The sequence below is a fragment of the Podarcis melisellensis genome (genome assembly GCF_964234715.1).
Source record: "Podarcis melisellensis genome assembly, chromosome: 3".
Classification (NCBI taxonomy): Eukaryota; Metazoa; Chordata; class Lepidosauria; order Squamata; family Lacertidae; genus Podarcis; species Podarcis melisellensis.
This window is the reverse complement of record NC_138530.1, coordinates 45,391,363-45,414,881: the sequence shown is the minus strand read 5'-3', so window position 1 is coordinate 45,414,881 and position 23,519 is coordinate 45,391,363. Positions and strand designations below refer to the sequence as shown.

At 42.9% G+C, this 23,519-nt stretch overlaps 1 protein-coding gene across 12 annotated transcripts in view; it reads left to right on the top strand.

Moving 5' to 3' along the window:
- The first annotated feature begins 17,900 nt into the window (after positions 1-17,900).
- RYR2 (ryanodine receptor 2) overlaps positions 17,901-23,519 on the top strand; it is a 240,254-nt gene continuing 234,635 nt past the window's right edge. For 7 of the 12 annotated variants that reach the window (XM_081905768.1, XM_081905767.1, XM_081905764.1 and 4 more), the window contains exon 1: positions 17,901-18,365. In XM_081905768.1, the coding sequence (XP_081761894.1) occupies positions 18,318-18,365 (48 nt within the window). In that variant the 5' untranslated portion in view covers positions 17,901-18,317. The remainder of the gene's footprint in view (positions 18,366-23,519) is intronic. The other 5 variants (XM_081905763.1, XM_081905761.1, XM_081905771.1 and 2 more) reach the window with 1 other exon arrangement.

The following is a 23,519-nucleotide window of genomic DNA, read 5'->3' as shown; positions in this document are numbered from 1 at the left end:
GGCAGTTGATAAATTGATCAGGTGCTGAGTTAGGTATTAGCATATATCTCAACCCCAAGATAAACAAGTAGTCTCATTCTGATGAGGGCAGCCAGGGTACACCCAGGTTTGCTTTCTCTGTTGTGCTTGGAAAGAATCTGCACTCATGGGAGTTGTGTTGCCTGCTGGTTGAACATTCAAGGGCATTCACAGAGTGCCAGCTGAAGTGAGTCCTTTGGTAACAGTGTGGCTGCAAAGATTACCACAAAGCATCACTTAGAGGTTGTCCCTTCCCACATTTGTCCCTCCCCTATGTAACTTTCATTTGGGCACTAATAAAGAGTATTACAGAGTTTTGCCCTTGCAAGTCTACCACTAGCTCCTTCCTGCTGACCTTGGCTAACCCTGTTCCCTAGGGAAGCACATGTACCTGGCAAGTGGTAATAAGTCTACTACTTCCTGGGGATCAAGAGGTTCCCAGAAATCACATTGTTCCAGCTGCTTTCGCCCACTTTCTTGATCATCCTGCTAGCTGGTTGCCACTGCAGCCTCCCACTCCTCTGGAGACTTCCCCGGTGCTCTCTTTTCACATGCTTGCTGGCTTGTGAATGATTTATGCCATTAAGCTGAATTTCAATGTGTCTTGTACAAACCTCTGCGGTGTCTGTCGGTGTTTATCTCCCTTCGAATTAAACCAAAATTCCTCTCCGTGTGTGCTTTAATACAGGAAATGATTCATTTCAGCAGACACCATGTGCAGTATCTGTTGGATACTGCATTGCTAATGCTGAAGTTTGTTTTGAGCTGCAAAGTACTTGAGCCTAATGCTGCTATTCAGTTGTGTGTGTGTGTGTTTTGAGAAAGCATGAACCTGATCTAGTCGACACCCTTTATGCACTTATGTGTCAGTTGTGACCTTGTGAGAAAATCCATCAGCTATTTAGGGGGAAGGCTGGTTGGCAGCAAGCACTGAGATAGATGTCTCATTGATCACGGGGCTCATTTAACAAACTGCGCTTTAGATACATGTTGGTACAAATTGTACTCTAGTTATTATAAATTATGCTGCCTTTTTACTAGTACTTTTCAGGACTGCTTGTGCTAAGTGGTTTGGAATTCAGGATGTAACATGTCTCAAAGGTCTAGTTTTGAATTAGGTGGTACACCATTGTCTGGACTGGACTGCCTCACACTACAAGTTGAGATGCACATAATTCAATGCACTTGCCATTTAAAAAGAAATCCTCCAGATGCTATAGGGGCTCTGTATGAGAACCTTTCTCCCTGACTATTTTCTTTTATTATCTGTGGGAACTCTGTTGCTTGTTGGGAGGATTATTGAGACCAGGTACAGCTTTACTGGTTTAATGAGAACTAATCCTAAAGTGGCAAGCTTTTAAATCCTATAAAAGTCTTTGCAACCATTATTCTGTTCTAGATGGGTTTCGTTCCATCATAGGCCAAAAAGAGTATTCCCCCCCTCCCCCGCATTTTTCACAGTGGAGGACGGTTGTCAGAAACATGGGCTTTGCGTTTGGATAACCTGCATAAAAGATCATAGCTCCAAAAGGCACTTGTCCAAGCCTCATTCATCCAAGGGCTAAGACTGACTTAACCACTCTCTTTGCCCTTAGGTCAAAGTTACAATATTGTTGCACACCATCCCAAACTCTGAGCCGTACGAGATTTCAGGGGTTCTAAGTGCTTACCCAGGGTTCATGTTTCCTTCAGAATGAGGCATGGCAAAGACTGCAGTGTCTTTATCATTTATGGTTTATATCTGCAACTTGAACCTACGATGGAGGGTTTTACAGCATTAACATCCCAAGAGGGTCTTGCATCCCCCAGAGCCGCAGCCTTGGACTTGCATCCCCCAGAGCCGCAGCCTTGGAGTCAAGCAGAAATCAAACATCGCTCTATCTTCCCAGCTTGTTGCTTCACTTCAAGCTCACATCACTCCAAAAACACTCTGCTCTCCGCTTTGTCTTTCTAATTACCTGTAAATTACCCATTTGCTATCTCCTACAGAGACCCTTCATTTGTTCCCTTAATGACCCATTACCTCACTAGGAAGCTAGCCTGGCTAGTCCAAGAATTAGAAGAAAACCCAGGCATTCAGCCTAACCCTCCCCAAAAGCTGATAACAATATCAGGAAGGCGACAGGGGTTTGGACTGCAATCCCATACAAACCTACCCACCTTGTTTAATATTGATATGAAGACTTATATGAAGAGTTGTAAAGGTATCATCAATATGCAGTCAGTCTGTCTCTGTCTGTCTGTCTGTCCCTCCCTCCCTCTCTCTGTTTCATTACTATCAAGAGATGCAGTTCAAATCTTTAACAAGTGGTTACATGCAGTAATGGGCTTAATGTGGACCAATAAATTGAAATTGAATCCAAGCAAGATGAATTTGTTGTGTGTGAACAATTCTCATATATAGGAATTGGTAAAACTCCCTGTTCTTGACAGGATTTCGCTCCCCTTGGAGGAGCAAGTGAATAGTTGGGTATTCCTGAAACCATCATAGTCACTAGAGGCTCAGGTAGACTTGTTGGCTAGGAGTTCCCATGTGTGGCTTTGGCTGATGCACCAACTATGGCTTTTCCTGAAAGGGGATAGCCTGGCTACTGTTACCCATTCCCAGGTAACCTACAGGTTAGACTATTGGGATGTGCTCTATGTGGGGTTGCATTTGAAGACATTCCAGAGCTCACAGCTAGTGCAAAATGCAGCAGCAAGTGTAGTATTTGAAACACCTGCAAATGACAGAGGTTGCCCCATTGGTTGTTTGTATCAGTAGTCAACACAATGGATTGAGTAATCTGCAGCTGTCAGTATTGGGCAAATTGGCATTAGCATGCCATTCTTCTTAGCCAAGTAATGCCTAATAAAAAGGAAGAGATGGGGCCAAAGTAGAGCTTGAACATGCAAGGAGTGAAAGCTCCCCTCCTGAGACTAATAGTACCAGGGGTGGTCATCTGGACTATGGCAGAGGAAAGTCTTAATTCCTGCTCTGCCTGCTGCAATCCCAATCTTGCTTGGGCTCTGCCACAGTCATTCCTTCAATGCAACTGACATCACATCTAGTTTGATTCTTTTGCCTCCATGGTGCCGCTGAGCATCACATCTACAGTTCTGTGTAATGATAGCCAAAGGATGAAGCACATATAAATATCTCCCCCTTGTACGTAACCCTTTTCCTGGCAGAAAATACCACCCTATCATGTCTGCCGCAGATGTAATTTTTCAGCTAATGGCTTGATGCAATCTTTTCAAAGCATCCAAGAAAAATTAAGAGTAATCACCTCACAAAACCTAGCAGCACAGCTATTGATTTGGGCTGCAGCCTGATTGATGAAGGTGTAGCAGCCTCCTGATTCAACACATAACAAGTATTTCAGCATAAAGGGAGTGGCTTTTCTTTCTGAACGCAAACACAACAGCCAGACTTTCAAGCTTACATATTGTCGTTTTTCTGTTAACTATTTACTGGATTCTAAGCAAAAGCCATCCAATTAGAAAGTCATAGAATTTTCCATTTTTTTATTTTTTTTTTAAAAAAGCTTTTGAGTTTGGGGGTATTGTCATGACGTTCCATGATTTACATAATAGTTCATCGCTAGCTCTGTTGCAATTATGCACACTTCTTATTTCCCATTAGTGGTGAGATTTCCCCCCCAAATCATCTTTATGTATTAGGCTGGCACAGCACATTACACAGTCAGGTCACACTCCCCAGCCTCTAGCAGCCTCTTCTCCAATGCAAAGTCATACTGGAAGAGAATTATTTTCAGGGCGGAAATGGCTGGTGGGACTTAAGACCCGTCATGTAGCCACCAGTTCCCCCTGCTACTCTTCCCATGACCCAACCCCAGTTGTTTTTCCACCGGTTGTGGGTATAGCTCCTGCATGTCTCCAAATAATTGGGAGAAATTTCTGGTTTGGGGGTTGGGGGGGGGGGAATGCAATGCTATTCTCCTTCCAATGGTGAATTTTAGAATTCACATACTCTAATAATGTATATTATAACCACTTTGTATAAGACTAGCTAATAGAATTTAGAGTGTTTTCCACAGCAAGGTAGCTCAAAAAGTCATGTGACAGGTTGTTATCTGAAGTGCTTTTTACATATGAATGCTGCAGAAAATCTATGCAACAGTGGCAGCAAATAACTTGTGGCAGAATTCTATGTTTCTGTGTGGAGTCCTTCCCAAGATTTGGTCTCGAAATCTTAGCTCATTTCACTTTTTCTGAAACACGCATATGCCCACTTCAAAATATTGCATTCAGTCCATCAGGGAGGAAAATTAGAATTCTAGCCCCAGGCAGATTTTGACATCTGATGCTCTCCTTTGCCTTGAAGAAGTCATTCTGCTTTTCATTCTATTTCCCCAGCTGTTTCATACTAATCAAACTTTGCCCATTTGTGTTTAGATCACACCCCACTCTAGTCCACTTTGTGGAACGTGAAAATGCTTCACAAAAGATGTGCCCTTCACCTATTTTATTTCCTTCACCCCTTTGATAATGAGAATAGCTAATATTTCCCCAGCCTTTCTTGGATTTTCTATGGTAGATAGTAATACCTACAAATCTCTTGTCTGGTGCAAGGTGTGTCAGAAAACAGCTGTATGCATAAATTGGCATAAGTCACATGTGATTCTCTCTCTCCCCCCCCCCCCCCCAATGAAGAACAAACTTGCTTTGTTGCATTATGCTAGATGTTTTAAACATTGAGATGTTACACTTTCTTATTTAAGTGACTAGAAAACCTTATAATTTAATGGTCTCTAGAGACCGAAGCCGTGGCAAAAATCAGATTTTTATGGTGTAATGTCAAGTCAACATATGTTAATAAGAGTATAATTAGCTTAGCACTCCTACTGAATGTTAAATGCATCAAATGCAAAATGAGCACCTGTGAAGAGGAAAAAATGCATTTATGCCACCGAGACATTCAATAGTACTGTCTTGGGTTTAACCTCTTGTGCAAAGGTCTGTGTTGAAATTTTCTGTATATGAAAGGGCTAAGCAACAGCATGAAGAGGGCTGAACTGTCACTACAGGGAAATCAATAAAGCCAGATAAATAAAAGTCAGTGAACTGGATTTACTGGCAGAGTGCAGTAAACATTCTAACAGGTTCGATTGTGTATTTCCCTTGACAAAATTGTAGCAGTATTTCACACATCATGTTACATTTATGAATAAAATGCAAGAGTCTATTAATATGAATTATTTAAAACCGATTGCCCAATTAGATATTGTTACCAAGGAGCTCAGTTCACGTGGAACGCTGCAGATCCCCTGGAACCATGTGCCTTTTCTAAGTGCGTTCTGTGCAATGAGCACAGGGCCATTGTAAGGTACCAGAAAAGCGACGTTGGTTTCAGCTGTCTATTGTCACACGGCAGTGGTTGTGCATGTGACTAAATCTTCACATGGACTACCATATAAGTACAAGTCTCATAGGCCCCAGAACCTTTGCCATATAACAGAATCTAATGCAAGTGGGCACCCTTAGATAACCATTAGTTTGTACAGAAGGTTTTCCTGTGCAAGTACCTTCCACTGATAATTAGGTTATGTACCCTTTTGTATTCCCTGAGCAAATACCTCCACCTTTCCTGCAGTCACCTGAAAGCATGCTCCAATGGGCTCAGGAGCATGATGCCATCATGTAGTGGAAAAACTATATTGCAGTACCTGCTTACACTCCCCTGCATCTTCTGTCAATGGATTTCATTTCTGTCCAGTGCTTTCCTTAATGAGCTCTCTATTTGTGGGCATATACTTATGCCCACAAGGAACTTATTACCTGTAATTGGACACCTCATAGATCTCCAAACCATTCAGCTTTTTGGAATCATCCAGGAAGCTGCTCACCAACTTCGTGGGTTCCTGCAGTTGCAAGACTTCTTCAACCTTCATAGATCCCCTTCCCTTGCCTCCTCTTCCCATCTCCCTGAATATCAGTGGTGTTTGCTATTTTCCTTGAATTAGTCCGGACTAAAGGAAATGTTGGGTTTTTTGGAACTTTATCTGAATTGTTTTAAGGAATCAAGTGTGAGAGCTCGACTTCGCTCGAGAACTGAATCTGTTTGATGTTCTTCAAGAAAGCAGAGGCAATATGCAAGCTGTCTCTGTTTATCTAAAAAGGACCGATCATCTGCTTTTTGAATCATTGCCAGAAAACCCAGAGCCAGCTGCAACTGCAGGACATGGTTAAACCCAGGAGATTGCTTGCCTTTGCCCTCCCTTCTTTAAGACAGGTATGGTAATTATTAGCATCTTACTTCTATCTCCTATCTTCACCTGTACTTGGCCAGACTGCTTGTATACAATATTAAAATTTTAAAGCCTTGTTATGCCTCATTCAGTTCACCAGAGAAAGCTAAGGTATTATATTCCCTTTTTATTTTGAGCTGTATGCATAAATACAAATTTAAGAAGGATGCGTCAACATGCTTCACATACCTTTGATATTATTCTGCTGAATAATATACTGAATAATAGCTGGCTGGAAGAGCATTTCATAATTAATTTTTCAAAATCAAGGTTATGAAGCATGGATATTTTAATAATGTATAGTGAAAATCAGTTGCCCTAAAGTGTATTGCTTTTGCATGCTATACACTTCATGTGCATAGATAAATACAATATATAAGTATTTACATGCTCTGTTGGGATTTTGTATCTTTTCACTATATATCCTGGTGTGTGCTGAAAACCACAGACAAAACAACTTCAAGTCAGAAAGGAACTCTGGTTAATTAGGGCGATTTGTTTTCCACTGAGGTGTGAACAAAATTCTACTGAGTCTGATTGTCTGAAAGACCCTAATTCCATTTAAATTAGAGATAATCAATGGAAAGTATCATTCAGTAGGGAAAAACCCAATCTATTTTGGTTGACAAGGTAATTACTGAGGTTATATAATCCCCATCTTCCATTAAATTGTGTTTCTTTTTTCCTGTTGGGTATAATCCTCATTGATTTTCCTGCTTTTTCCGCTTTGGAGCTAGAATTTGTTGTAGCTCTGTTCATTGCTATACAAGTATACAGGAGTGTCAAACCATCCTCAGTAAAGTACTGTACAATGCGATTTCTGCCCAGTACAAAAAGTGGATTATGTAAGCAGTAGCCGTAGTAATGTATGCCTGTAGAAAACGTCAACAATTGTAATCTGACATACAGCTCTTCTTAGTAGGTCATAAAGTGGGAATGTGATAAATTTGCTGTATAGTATCTATGGCTAAGACTCAGGACAGAGTTATGCACATCAGACTCACTGGTTAGCTATAATTCACATATTTGTACACTGGATTGTACCAACAAATATTGCATAGCAAATGTAGCACATTTCCATTTGCTACCCTATTAAGAGGAGCTATTGTCTCAAGCAAAAACTGGTACTAGTTTCTATGCGCATGTAGCAATAATATTTTAATTGGTGGCCCCATCAGCATATAAAATACTAGTGCAGCAAATAAAGTAGAACAGGCATAGGCAAACTCCGGCCCTCCAGATGTTTTGGAACTACAATTCCCATCATCCCTAGCTAACAGGACCAGTGGTAGAAGTAGAAGTACCATGGAATCTATATTTGTGTGCTTATAATGGTATAAAAGGAATGCGGGTGGCGCTGTGGGTTAAACCACAGAGCCTAGGGCTTGCCAATCAGAAGGTCGGCGGTTCGAATCCCCGCGACGGGGTGAGCTCCCATTGCTCGGTCCCAGCTCCTGCCAACCTAGCAGTTCAAAAGCACCTCAAAGTGCAAGTAGATAAATCGGTACTGCTCCGGCGGGAAGGTAAACAGCATTTTCATGTGCTGCTCTGGTTCACCAGAAATGGCTTAGTCATGCTGGCCACATGACCCGGAAGCTGTACGCCGGCTCCCTCGACCAATAAAGTGAGATGAGCGCCGCAATCCGAGTCGTTTGCAACTGGACTTAATGGTCCCTTAATGGTATAAAAGCAACAACAATTTATATAATTCATTTCAATTTGTTTTATACAAATTATCTTGATAATTTTCAGTGCACCTTGTAAAGGTCAGTATTCTCATGTATGTATCTCTGTTTGCGCATTATCCTGAGGTATTAAAATGGTATCATGTTGGTGCTGTTATTGGAACCCACTAATTACTGAAGTCATAAACTTTTGTATAGCTTGTGAAATATACATTTCTCATTCAATAGCATCTTAACCAAGATAGACTAGATGATCCTTGCGCCCCTTCCAACTGTACAATTCTGTGATTCCAAGCACACTCACCTGAGAAACCCAGGTTAACTTTGGGTGAGTAGCACTCACAGGTGACTGTCTGAAATATCTAGCAAGAATCACCCAGTGTCAATTTAGAATGAGTTTGAGAAGAAGCTGGTTGCTTGGGTACCTTTTTTTTTGGTCTCCTAAAGCAAGATGAGTGCCGCAACCCCGGAGTCGGTCACGACTGGACCTAATGGTCAGGGGTCCCTTTACCTTTTACTGCTTGCATATGGGTAAATTTCACAAAAACAATCCTGTCTGCAAACTGCAAACCTTGATAATGCAAAAGAAAAGCTGTCCAATTTGTACCTGAATACTGTCATTTTGGGTTGCTCAAGGCGGAAATCCTAAACACATTTACTAGAAAGAAAGACCCATTGCATAAGTGGGACTTACTTCTGAGTAACTATGATTTGGATTGAAGTGCAAGTTATTAATGTTTTAAACGTCAAGGCATTATCATTCTATAAATATTTATTTGGAGAAAATGAGGAATAAAATATGCCATTTATATTAAAATATGTGATACCGTCAAACATTTAATGTAGTATTAGCACAGAGATTCCCTATATGCACACCACTTGCATAAGTCATTAAGAATTTACATTTTGCTAGCCACAGCCTTATAGAGTAAAACCAATAATCCATCTCATTAAGGCTTGTCAGTCCTCTCTGGCAGTTGCTGTCATGTAGCATTCTTTCCTAGTCCTATAGCCAAAGACCCTCTTGAGCTAATGATAGCAGAGATAGGTGCTGTTGTAAATAGAAAACATGTGTTCTATCAATGACTACAGCTCTCTTAACTCAGTGCAAAGGAGGAGGAAAAGGTCACCCTTGATTTTCAAAGGTCAGATGGAGTACATCAAACAAGGGGGACAGAAGCATGCAATATTGTATATGGAGAATATCCAAATATTTTAGTGATTTTTCTGAACCCTAAAGTGAAAAAACTTTTTTTAAAGTGTAAGCCATCATGTATGGAAAGTCTGAACATGTGGCAGCAGTGACCCTTAAAAACAAAAATATGTTTCAAAATACTGATTTTTCCTGGTCATTAAAACACATCATAGATATTCCATTTGAGCTGCCATAATAAAATCCTTTTATTATGAAATGCTTACTGAAGAGTGTCTTAACCCCAGTAGCAAGTTCCATTCTGTCACGAGACATCTGAAATATATACTATCTACTTTTCTTCTCTACTCACCTCTCCTTTATCAAACTTCAGGGGAGAGGGATCACTTCAGGATGGGCAAAATGAGCGGAAAAGAATGGAAACCTAAAGAAACTTCCAACCAGAGAAAGTGCTTAAAGGCTGAAAGTCCATTTAAATCAATGGGACTTCTTCCGTTAGGGTCAAATTCAAGAACAATTATTACTTTTCTCTTGACTGGAATCAAAGGTTTCCCATAATTCCATAAGACATAAAATGATGGTAACTGATACATACAGTGCTCAAAACATACTTGAAGATTCATACTACCTTTATTTCAGGGCATGTTTGTAAAGCCATAGTTGTACAGACTGATCCATTTGAGGCTGGCACAGTCACCTTAATGCTAAGATGACTTTGCTAAGAAGAGTTCCCAAAGTGGCTTGAATGGCAGTTCGTAAACCAGATAACTTGGGTCATGTGTGAATTTTGCATGTCCGGTATTATTTTGGTTGGAGGGAAACAACTGAATGATCTTGTGACTTTTGATTCAAGGCAACATCTTCTTTGTCCGTCATTTATTTGTTAACAAGTGGAACCTGCAGCAAAATGTGTAGCGCTGTCTAGAGTGCTGCTGTTCAGTGTTTTGGTCAGCCAACACTATCTTCCTCCGTAATACTCCATTCCACCCCCCTGCCCCCAATAAGTCAGAATTGCATGCTCTCTAAGCATGCTCAGAGCTTACTAGATTGTCCTCCTTTGGGTCCTCCCCCTTTTTCCCTGTACTTCTGCAAAACTTTGAGGTTCCCCCAAGCCTGCTGATACCTCCCCCTCTCTCTTGTGTGTATGATGCCTTTTCGGCTGTGTAAGGATCTATACTCATCTCTGAACTTCCAAAATAGGAGGAATAGTGGTTTGCTAGAGCTGAGCACCGAGGTGAAATTGAAAGAGGACTGTAATTTAGGTCTAGTTTCAATTTCTCAAAAATTACAAAGAGGGGAGGAAAATGTTAGAACACACCCATTAAATCAGCAGAGACAGTTTCCTTCTTGATCATTGTCTTGAAGTAACTATATCAAACCACTAGGATTATCATGTATGCTTTTGTTCTCCTGAACATTTGTGAAGAAAACAGTTTTTTTCAGGGACAATTTTGGCACATGTACTAGGATTCTCATTTAGAATTACAGGCAATTACTAACAATACACAGCCTTCTGGTTTTGACAGGAAGCAGAAATGGTACTTGGTGATTAATCACATCCCATAAATAATAAACATTGAAACTCTATGAGGTAAGACTTCTGATGAATAATAATTAAACTATCATTTATCTATTTTTTCTGTAATAACACTGAAGAGTTATGAATGTCAATTAGGAAAATTAAGGCTTGCAGCAGATAATAATAATAATAATAATAATAATAATAATAATAATAATAATAATAATAATAATATAATAATAATAATAATAATAATAATAATAATAATAATAATAATAATAATAATATAATATTTATACCCCACCCATCTGGCTGGGTTTCCCCAGCCACTCTGGGCAGCTTCCAACAGAATATTAAAATACAATAGTCTATTAAACATTAAAAGCTTCCCTGAACAGGGCTGCCTTCAGATGTCTTCTAAAAGTCTGGTAGTTGTTTTTCTCTTTGACATCTGGTGGGAGGGTGTTCCACAGGGCAGGTGCCACTACTGAGAAGGCCCTCTGCCTGGTTCCCTGTAACTTGGCTTCTCGCAGCGAGGGAACCACCAGAAGGCCCTCGGCGCTGGACCTCAGTGTCCGGGCAGAACAATGGGGGTGGAGATGCTCCTTCAGGTATACTGGACCGAGGCCATTTAGGGCTTTAAAGGTCAGCACCAACACTTTCAATTGTGCTCAGAAACATACTGGGAGCCAGTGTAGGTCTTTCAAGACCGGTGTTATGTGGTCTCAATGGCCGCTGCCAGTCACCAGTCTAGCTGCCGCATTATGGATTAGTTGTAGTTTCCGGGTCATCTTCATGCCCTACATAGAGCACATTGCAGTAGTCCAAGCGAGAGATAACCAGAACATGCACCACTCTGGCGAGACAGTCCGCGGGCAGATAAGGTCTCAGCCTGCGTACCAGATGGAGCTGGTAAACAGCTGCCCTGGACACAGAATTTACCTGTGTCTCTATGGACAGCTGCGAGTCCAAAAAGACTCCCAGGCTGCGCACCTGGTCCTTCAGGGGCACAGTTACCCCATTCAGGACCAGGGAGTCCTCCACAGCTGCCCGCCTCCTATCCCCCCAAAACAGTACTTCTGTCTTGTCAGGATTCAACCTCAATCTGAATCTTGTCAGGATTCAATCCATCTTCCAACCACCTCCAGACACTCACACAGGACCTTCCCCGCCTTCACTGGTTCTGATTTGAAAGAGACGTAGAGCTGGGTATCATCCGCATACTGATGAACACCCAGCCCAAACCCCCTGATGATCTCTCCCAGCGGCTGCATGTAAATGTTGAAAAGCATGGGGGAGAGAACAGAACCCTGAGGCTCCCTACAAGTGAGAGCCCAGGGGTCTGAACACTCATCTCCCACCACCACTTTCTGAACATGGCCCAGGAGGAAGGAGCAGAACCACTGTATAACAGTGCTCCCAGCCTCTGTAGATGGTCCAGAAGGATGTTATTGTCAATGGTGTCAAAAGCCGCTGAGAGATCCAACAGAGCTAGGAAACAGCTCTCACCTTTGTCCCTAGCCCGCCGGAGATCATCGACCAGTGCGACCAACGCAGTTGCAGTCCCATGATGAGTCCTGAATCCCGACTGGAAGGGATCCAAATGGTCCGCTTCTTCCAGGCGTGCCTGGAGTTGCTCATCAACCACTCGCTCAATCACCTTGCCCAAGAATGGAAGATTTGAGACTGGGCGATAGTTGGCCATATTGGCCACATCTAAAGATGGTTTTTTAAGAAGCGGTTTGATAACCGCCTTTCAGAGGGTCTGGGAAGGCTCCCTCACACCCAGAAGCATTCACCACCCTGCAAAGCCCATCGCCCAGCCCTTCCTGGCTAGCTTTTATAAGCCAGGATGGGCAAGGATCAAGGAGACAGGTGGTTGGTTTCACTCGTCCAGGCAGGCTGTCCACATCCTCGGAGGTAACAGATTGGAATTGATCCCACACAACTTGACTAGAAAGAGCTCTAGCACTCTCCCGCCCCCGCCCTGCTCCCATGGTGGAGTCTACCTCTTCCCGAATCTGAGCGACTATCTTCAAAAAACTTTGCAAAATCATTGCAGGAGATCATGTGGCCCGTACTGGGCCCCGATGTAGCAAGTGGTTCTGCTAAATTGCGAAACACCTGAAAGAGTCTCCTGCTGCTGTTTTCTGCAGATGCAATAGAGGCAGTGAAGAAAGTCTTCTTCACCGTCGCTACCGCCACTTGGTAGGCTTGACAATGAGCTCTAACCTGTGTCCGGTCAGCTTCAGAATGAGTTATCCGCCACCGGATAATAATAACTTTATTACTTTGTATTTTGCTACCAAAGTGACCAATAAACTTACAGTATTACAATGGGCCAAAATTCTGGATTCCAACTAACATTTTTAGAAATTCATACCAGAATTTCTGGAATTTTTATAAAACAAGTCTTCTGTCATCAAAACTTTGATGTCCTTTACTGTGATATGTGGGTGTGACACAATGGGAACGTCTGCCAGAGGCGGAATCCTTAAAATGCGCATACTTCATAAAAGATTTATTTTTAATTTTGATCTTACTGTTCTTTGCAGAAATCTCAGCAGTCAGAAGTTACACAACTACATTCTATCTAGAACCTATTTAGCTGAGCCCCAAGGTCTGCATACTTTATCGAGTTTATAAACTTTTAATGTTACCAAAAATTTAAAACTTTATATTGAGAATACTAAGCATAGATGCGATTTTCAAGGCATTAGTCAATAGCACATAGGAAAAAATATTAAGCTGAATCCAATGATCAATAGGAAAGGGTCAGCCTTATACTGTACTACAAATGATAAACTTTTATTTCATTCTACTTCTATGAAGCCGCTAAGACTGCAATCCAATACAGCAAGTATAGGGAGCCTTTCGCTAGCTAAATGTTGCTGAACTACAGTTGCCATCATCCTTGACCACTGGCCATGCTTACTAGGGTTGATGGGAGTTGTAGTTCAGCAACATCGGGAGAACCAAAGGTTCCTCCACTCCTGCTATACAGTACGCACTTAACTGGAAGTCCTATTTAGCATAATAGGAAATTACTCATGCACAATTGAGGGGGACGGGGCCATACGCCAGGTGCACATGATGTCTGCATACCCTGTGATGTGCTCAGCAGGACTTACTCCTAAGTAAACATGCACAGAATTGTGCTATAAATATTTCTCTGTAACAAAAAATTGCATCATCAGTAAAGTAAATATAATTTCCTTTAGAGTGGAAAACTAATGATTTTAGTGGGAGTTTTTGGGTTTGTAAAAATAAATAAATCAGAAGCTGCATATGTAAAACAGCTGATGGAAAAACAGAGAGGCTGATAATGTGATTGAGATGCTGCTGTTCATTAAATAAATGTATTCTTATTCATGTGAGTACCGTTTAATAGGTCTGGCAGATTCTGAAAGAGCATGATCACAGTCAACAAACATCAGATAATTTTAGAGAACCCTCTTGAAGACTGACAAAACTCCCATTCAGTTAAATGATAGTGGGACTTGGTTTGGGTAGTGCTACAAATTTGTGGGTTTTATATTTGCCCACTTATAATCTGTATCAAAGATAAAGGATTTACATTTCAAGTGGGAAAAGGATGCATCACAATCCTAAACACTCCGTGGTAACTGTGTTTGGTCTGTTGCAACAACAACAACAACAACAACGAATCTTGTGGTACCTAACTAATTTATTTTGGCATAATTTTTTTGTGGAAGTCCGTTTCATCCAGATGCATCTTATGAAGTAGTCTTATGCTGTAACAAATTTCCTAGCTCCATTGCCTTACACATTCAATTCCAGAACAAGTTACTTGGAGACAAGGCCTGATTCTAGTACATATATTGCACTGGCAGCTGGGGAAGAAAAACTGCATGAATACTGTCTCATGTGGAAAGCCTTTTGTATGAAGCGGTCCCAGGTAATTCAGGCAATTTTAGCCACATACACACACACCCTTCTTTGTGGTAAGAGTTGAAAAAGGCCTTATATAAGCTTCATTAATTTCAGCTGAACTAAGTGCCATTTAAGTGCCTAAGGATGCACTGCAGCTTAATGGAATATTTTTTTTTTCCTCAAGGGGGAAGCCAAAGACTGTGCTGTTATGGCTAAAGCAGGATCCTAAGTCTGCCAAGTATGTCATAGCCTTGTGTGTTTGTCCTGTTTACCAGGAACAGACTTCTGAATCAACATGCATAGGATTGTGCTGCTACCACTGTAGGGTTGACATTTTCTGCAACCCTAATGGGTACTAGTGGTCTCCTTTTCTGACCTGTCAGTGCTGCCCAAGAATAGCTCTTCCTAGATGTACAGGGGGAAGATGATGATAGCAAGTATAGTATCACTGCATAATTAATGTGTGAACGGACTGGTTTCCTTAATTTAAATTTATAGGAAAGCCACCAGAGATTGGGCTACTCTACTCAAATGTTACTACTCTCACAGAGAATATATGGTTGAATCAGGGTGACTATGTTTGTCTGCATTCTAGCACTTTTACTCCCACATCTCAATTGCTGGTTAGTTGTCTCAGCTTAGCAGACAGCAACATTACATCCTCACTGTGTTTCCTGTAGAAAATCCCCTGGAACGAATCAAGATTACTTCAGCCAAGAAGTGTAAAAGGAAACCATTACACAAAACAAAAATGACACCTGATCTCCTACATCTCCTTCATATTTTATTTTTTAGTCAAATAGTTTAAAATAGCTGAAAATGAATCTGAGAAATGGTGTAGGATAGCGATAGAAACAACTGAAAATAAATACAGTTTTTAAATAACAAGGTCTAAGCATGAAGTGCTGCTTGGATTTTACACCACAGCATATCCTATTGGTTTAATAGAATTGGTAACAAATGAAGAAATAAGTACTAAGGTCAGAATCAGCCTCCAGTGATTCCTTATAATTAATTTCCCATGAGAATTATAATGCCTCTCCCATCCCCCCAAACAAACAGAAATCTAATGAGATTAAAAGCAGTTAAATGTGTGGAACAGACAAAGATTCACATAGAGCAATAAAGGCACACAAGAGAATTAGGCATATATTGTTATAGCAAATTACGAGGTTGATAAAGAGCAAACACAAAAACAAGAAAAAAGCTAGATGTCTGAGCTCCAGTAAGCTGGCTTAAGATGTAAATGATAAACCCATGATTTGTAATTATGCACACAAATATTCCCAAGCCTTGGGCATACATGCCCAGTCCTCATATGAAGGAAAAGTAAAGGGGACAAGATCAAGAGATTCCACTTTCACTTTTGAATCAAACTGTATAGAGTTTAATATCCTGGTTTGTTTTTAACTAACCACAGAACAAACCACAGCTGCTTGAAGTCAAACACACCATGGAAGTGATAAGTTTAAAAATGAAAGTGGAAACTTTTGAACTTGTATGTGTGAAGAAGGTGAATATACGCACATTATGTTAATTATATGACTTTAAAACAAACACAAACCCTCTTACTGCAGCAGCCATCTGGTTCATGACACGTTTCCAAGGTGTCTCTTGAGGCTGAACAGGTTGTCCATCCCTGACGTGAACTGATGATGTTTCACTGGTTTCAGCAGATGGACGTCTAATCCTTGCCCCCCAAATGCCCTTGAATGTGCAACATGAAACATAGCAGGTTTTACCCAGCACAGCTATGTACATATTTTCTCCGAAGCAAGTCCTGGTGATTTCAGTGGGCCTTAATTCCAGGTAAGTAGGTATAGGATTGCAGCCACATAATACTAATAGCATTTAGCAATTACATTTCAAGCAGCTCTGCTAATGTGGATAACACAAACATTCATTGTTCTGTTGAACTCTGCATAACACTTTGTTGTAAATTCCTGCAGTTTCTGTTGACTGTGGATACAAGTTCAAGTTTACAAGTGGAGATATTGGACCAATTGTGGTGGAGAAGCAGAAGTGGAGACTGTGAACAACTGGCACCTGTTCTCTCAGACACTTAACTTCTGACACATGTTCATGCATGCTTGCATTCACATGTGTGTATGTTACATTGGACAGAAAAACAAATATGAATGATAGGTATAATTGATGGAGGGGGTGAGTGAGATCCTTTCTTCAGTCTCCCCACCCACTTCCTATTAATTCCTCCACCCATCTGCTCTCCCGATTTAAGGGATGGAGAAACTTGTGTATCTCCAGATGTTCCTGGACTACAACTCTCACCATCTGCAAACCTTTGCTCCAGGACTGATGAGAGTTGGACTCCAACATCTGGCCACAGGTCCCATATCCATGTCCTGTTTGGAATGGTGGTAGTGATTTCTACCACTTTTGAAAATTAGTAAATTTCAGAACAGAACTTCGGTTTCCTCTTATAGACAGGAGCCAGTGGGAGAAATTCTCCCAATGCATGTATGTGTGTTATGCAATCTTTCTAGAGGTGTTGCAAACGGGTGTGTTGATACACTGGTATACAGAGGATATTTATATCAGCTTGCAGAGGCGGCTAAGTTACTGTGCCGCTTCCTGTTTTGCCTCCTTCATTCATAGACAAGTTAAGGACGGCGAGGGGGAGTGGCACAGCCCTGCAACGTCAGCCGGCCTGCGCCAAACGGGAAAGCGCTCTCTGTGTACACGTGTATGCAGCAAGTACTTGAGAAGGGCATTCTCCGCATCTGTTCCTGCAGGATGCACATCGGCTGTGACAAACAGCGTCGGGCAAGGAGGACGTCCTGCTTCCAGCACGCCCCAAAGGTGCGTGCAGCCAGCACTGAATGTACATGACCATGCAGTCGGCGTGTACAACACACCCTAGACTTCTTGAGACGGCTCTTCCCTCCCCTGCCTGGCAAGATTCCCCGAAGAAGACCTTTTGTGCATTTAAGAGCGGCGTGATCAGAAGCCAAACCAACAACAGGCGGGCCCCACTGCAACCAGTGCAGCCTCGCCTGCTGGTTTTCTGCCTGCCGAAGACGCAGGCGCCCCGACAGAAGCGGGGAGAGCGGCAAAACCTACCAGCCAGGCGTGCACGCGCGTGCATACACAGACATACATGCATCTGTCTCTGGGCTTCCCTCGTTATAACAAGCCCCGCTTGCCGCCTGCTTGTCCCTCTCGCTCGCTGCTGCACGTCGACATGCAGCTCTTCTCTGCGCCGGGCGGGCCCGGCCTCCCCGCCTCCCCCGCGCCCGGGGTGGAGGAGGGAGAGGCCGCGGGAACGCGCGCGCCCGCCCCTTGACTGCTAGCCTGGCTGCGCGTGCCGGCCGCCAGAGGGCGGCGCTGCGCCTCAGGTTTCCTTTGCGGAGGGAGCCAGCCGGCTGCAGCATCACCTGCAGTAGCGGGGGAGCCGCCGAGGAGCTCCTCCCCCGCTGCCCCTGTTAATCACAGCTCGCCCCCCCTCCCCTCCACGCACTCGCGCGGAAGGGAACTGAGGCTGAGCTGCCCATCTGCTGCAGAGAGAAAAGCGGCGCCCGGTCGTCAGAAGCGGCGCCGGCTGGGCTCCGGGCGGTCCCGTCTCACTTTCCTCCCCCCCCCCCCGCTCTCCAGCACCAGCTCGGCGTGGGAGCCTCTTCTTGCTCAGTTGGCAGCCCTTCTCCCTCCTTCCCCCGCGGCAGTGCCGCCGCCTCCTGCTACTGCCGTCGCACCACCTGCCGACCCCGGGCAACGGAGGCAGCAGCAGCAGCAGCAGCGCCCGGGAGGCGAGCGAGCGAGAGCGGCGGCGGCGGAGCGCTATGGCTGAAGCGGGCGAAGGCGAGGACGAGATCCAGTTCCTGCGAACTGTAAGCGCCTCGCTTGCCTTGCCTTCCCCCACCCTCACCTCAGGGCGGCGGGAGGGCGTCGAGGCGGGAGCCTCGGGGGGCTGCGACGGGGGCGGGGGGGGGGAGAATGGGGGGGTCCGGCGGGAGGGAGCGAGGACCCACGGACAGGCGTTTCGCGAGTAGACAAGCTTTGCGTGACGGGCATCCCGAGTACCTGAGGGCGCCCCCTCCCCTCGCGCCTGTCTGGGAGGTGGGAGGGGGCTGTGGCGGGAACCGGGCGGAGGAGTTTCTCCCGCCTCACCTGTGCCTGGGCTGGGGGGGGGGTCGTCTCGGGGCAGTTTTTCAGCAAATAAACCTGCCGCAGCACCTGCGTTCTGCCGGGTGGGGTGTTTCGTGGGAAGTTTAATAAAGGAGAAGTCTGTGGGTTCTGGAATGAGGGATAGCCCCGGTTTTCTGCCCCCTTTCCTAGAAGAGGCTGAGGTGACGGCTCGGGTGGCCGTGGAAATGTGCCCCACCGACCTATGTGTGGGCCTGGCGGGGTGGCAAGCAGGGGTCCCCCCCCTCCCCGTGCTTACTCTGCGGTGACGAGGGAATGAGTGGTAGTCAGGCGCTTTTGGTGTGTTTGTCTCTTTCTTTTTCTCTCCCGCCCCCACTCACCCCTTGGGCTTGAGGAACCCTCCCCTTGGGTATGATCTACTGCTAGCAAGTGATCAGGGGCAGGTTATGGGGACTCCCGAGTGAACACCCTTCTCCCCCCCCCCTTGCCCTGCCCACACTCGTTCCTCCCTCCCTCTGATCTGGTTCTGGGTACTGCAGATATGCCACCAAGCAACGTTGCTCAGCCAGAAAGCTGCAACAGTCTTATTTCCTGGCAAAAGCAAGCGAGAGGGGCGGGCAGGAGGGAGGGAGGGAGGGATGGACTGGAGAGGCATCCAGCTCTTGTCTCTGAAGAATTGTTAGTGATCATGTGTTGGTGGCAGCAGCCCATGTTCTTAAATTGAAAGCATTTCAAACTGCTGAACCATTACTTTCCTGTATATGGTCTTGTGTTAAGACTGCAGTTATGGGTTGTTGTTTTTTGGGTGGGGGACTAGGTCTCTGGATAATAACTGTTTTTGCTAAGATGTCCCAAGTGATTTTTAGGCACACAAGCCTAAGCAGGGTTTTTGCAAGTAGATGCTTTGGCAATTGCATTTATATAGTTTTGGGAATAACCTGATTTAGTACTGGATATTTACAGACACTGGAAAGGGTGTGATGTTGCGATGTTGCATTGGTTTCATTTTTATATAATCTGGTTGGTATTGAAAACAGTGGCATGCGCGAAACTGTGAAAAATAAGGAGAAACAACCCATGTTACTGGTATTATGTTCTGGCTCTCACAATGTTACAGAAATTAGAGGTGCTGATTTGGATTTTTTTGTTTTGCTATATCCTCATTGAGGGATTCCTTGCACGCCTGTTCTGTAAATGAATATTTATGTTCCAGCACCATCAGTTTAGTTATTATGAATGTTGACGGTGCAAAAATAAAACAAGAAACTTTTTGTTTTCTAAACATGTCTGTTTATAAGATACTTGAGGAAAGCTTAGTAATCAAAAACAAATAAAGGATTTACGTAGGGGATGCTGTTTTATTTCCCCCTGTTCTCATTGGCCCAAATATTCTGGAAGGCTTATGCAATTACAGGTTTGTTGCAGGTTTAAACCTGAGTGAAAACCGTGGAGTTGAATACTTAACAGGGAGAAACTAGTAACGTGCATGCTTATGTCTATGGACATATAAAGTAATGTTCAAGCAACAGCACTCAACAGCAAAAGCGCATTACGTAAAACCACTCTTCTGGTTATATGTGTTGAGCTGGAACTAAAGATCTGGAAATCCCAGCCAGGGATTATCTTTTTAAAATCCTCAGAATGTTTCATTGGTAACATTAATGACCTTCAAGGGGACAAATACAAGCAGTAGGAAGATTTTAATGTAGGATTCCCAGAGGCCTGGGTAAAATGTGAATTCCTAATAGAAAACGAGGGCTCCCTTTGTTCCCTTCTTTAATCTCACTATTTATTTCTTTGTGCCATGGATCAGTTTAACTACAGCACGAAAATAACACATTTGTTGTGCCTTGATGCTCTAGTAGTATTAAAATGGCACGTAGCAGCACTGCAATGGCATAAACACATTTTCCTATGACGTAGATCCTGTTGTATAATTTTTCAAACTGTTCCAGATGAATTTTTTTTTTATACCTTCAGCATAGTTATGGTTAATGATCCTGGGTTTAAATGCCATCTCACCTGTTGATTCACTGTGTGGCTTTGGATGTGTCCCAAACTGCAGTCTCTTCTTTGCAGTCACCCTGGAAGAAGACGGGTGGAGCTTACAGGCCTAGGGGTGGCAATGGCTTGTTCTTGTGATGCTAAACCGTGGTTCAAGCATTACATCAAAACATGTCAGTGATAAGGGGTTTCCAGAATATTTGATTCTCATTTTTTTGGGGGGGGAGGGGGGATTTTGAGGAGAAATTCTCCAAAAATATCCAGGGAAAATACCTGGAATCAGTGGTTCTCAAACTCTCTGCCCCTCATGGCCACTTGAAAATGGCTGAGAGTCTTGGTGGACCACTTAATGATTTTTTTTTCTGCCTGTCATAGCAATTGTAGTTCCATAGAAACCAGTGTGTAATACAATATAAATAATAAATAAAACAAGCAATCAAAACAAAATTAGGAATCAGTATGAATATTCTGTGTGATGGATGTGCCGATTTTCATGGAATTCTGGAATGAAAGTTGTGGGCCACTGGTGGCCCATGGATCAGAGTTTGGGAATCCCTGCCCTAAATGGATGGAAATCTCATTTTAAAAGCTCATTGGACTACTTAGCAGACAAAACTAAAAAGTACACCCTGCTCACCTTCTGTTCTTTATAAACATATATGGAGAATTATCTGGAGAGCCAAACATATTTGGACTGAAACATTTGAGGGGGAAATTCAGAAAAGCCTCCATGTCAAAAGGATAAAATGGTGTCATGATGTAACAGGTCATACATGGGATGTTTATATTCCTATATCATTGAGCATATGCCCTGTATTTTGCTTATTATTCTAAACTATCATTTGTGAATAAATCCTACGAATAAAAATGTGTTAGCTTGAGTTGCAGTGAAATTGTTCTAATTTAGATCATTGTAATTTGTATTTTTTAGGACTATCATTTTTTAGAATGTTTTGAAATAACTGAGGCTACAAGATTATATAGAAGTGAATTCTATTGAAATAAATGGGACAATCTATTAAGCAATAACACCTCCTTCCTAAGCATGCTTTTTCTATACTCTTTTCTCTACATTATAAACATTTGTACTCATAAGTTTTTTTTGGGTTTTTTTAGTGTGCTTGCTTGGTATGCTTTTGATCAAGATTGCAGGAAGCCATGTCTTATATAAACTGGCTGCGTGAATTTTATAAAAATGTGTTCTCTCATTCTTAAAGCAGAGGCTTTTCCATTTTTGACTTTTTTGGGGGAACATGATTTGAATGGCTATATCTGTATGGAATTTTCTTTATGCTTATACATTGTTAATTTCCATTCACCAGTAAGGTGTAACTTGGAGGCTGCAATCCTGGAGCCCATTGAATTTAGTGGAGTTTGCTTCTGAGTAGACATATATAGAAGTGCACTATATACCGTATTCCTTTTAATTTGTTGAATAGCTGGGTTTCTTTTGTTAATGGGAGTACAGGGGAGGGAAAATGATACTCTAACCCCCACAGTATCCAAAGATTTGCTTTCTCATAGCAGATGCAGGATCCACATCTAGTATACATATACAAAACAACAACAACAAAACCCCTTCCTCAACTAATAAAAAGCAGCCAATGTCCTCCAATAATTCAGTGTAAGGTTTATGTTGCCTTCCATTTTGTAAAATTGAACGATTAGTGGTATATATTTCTATTGGTATGAGGTAGTGAGGTTCTGCTACATATGAAAAGCTGCCTACTGGCTAATTTACAAGCAAAGCTTGTGCTTGCGGGTACTTATTATTCTCTAAATGTAACCTTCTGGAAAATACTGCACAAATCTTTGGAAAGACCCTCAAGCTGCCAATATAGTGTGCCCTTTACTGTGACACTGCTGAAGGGATTATCTATGTGGTTTATCTGATGATCTCCTAGTACAGCAATGCTGGAGAAAGTGAACTGTGCGTGCCTCCTAAGGTGCATTTTACTTTGATTCCGGCCATGTGAAAGATAAATCTAAATTGTTTCATTGTATATTGCTGAAGTTTAAATATCAGACTGTAGCCCAGAGAGTTGGGTTATCTTAAACTATTATTGATGTAAAAATGTAAAATAACTGGGTTTGCCACTTTACCAATAGCGTGTCCAACTTAGCTTTTGCAGTAGAAAAGAAAACATGTATGCCATTAGCTGAGAAATTGCTATGACCTCATAGAATCCTTATTTATTCTTGCTTGTGTAAGAATTTGAGAATTAAGGTTCATTAAAAAGCAAAACAAAAGCACCTTCTAGCTGTGTTAACCTTAACCTCCATCCAGTTTTCTGGGGTGAAAAACTTTTCGTTGTGGACTTTTCATACAGGTACACCTAGAAGTTAGTTCTTCTAGTACATTGTCACAAATTGTCACCTGTACTATGTCACTAAATTTTAGTCAGTTACCACTTACCATCTTCCTTCTGCAACCCAAAAACCTGAGGAATAACATACTGGCGCTCATCTCGCTTTACTGGCTGAGGGAGCCGGCATTTGTCCGCAGACAGTTTTTCTGGGTCATGTGGCCAGCCTAAGCCACTTCTGGCGAAACCAGAGCAGTGAACGGAAATGCCGTTTACCTTCCCACTGGAGCAGTACCTATTTATCTACTTGCACTTGGACGTGCTTTCAAACTGCTAGGTTGGCAGGAGTTGGGACCAAACAACGGGAACTCACCCCGTCATGGGGATTCGAACTGCCGACCTTCCGATCGGCAAGCCCAAGACTCAGCACCACCCGCGTCCCTTCCCTTCATAATACTCTGGTGTACATATGTGAGAATAAACAGTATTTCTAAGACGCTGCAGACTCTGCTGCGCCTCATTTCCCCCCAAGGGAACACAAACTCTGGTTAAGTGCCAAGACCCATGGAATCTCTTGCTACTGCTTGG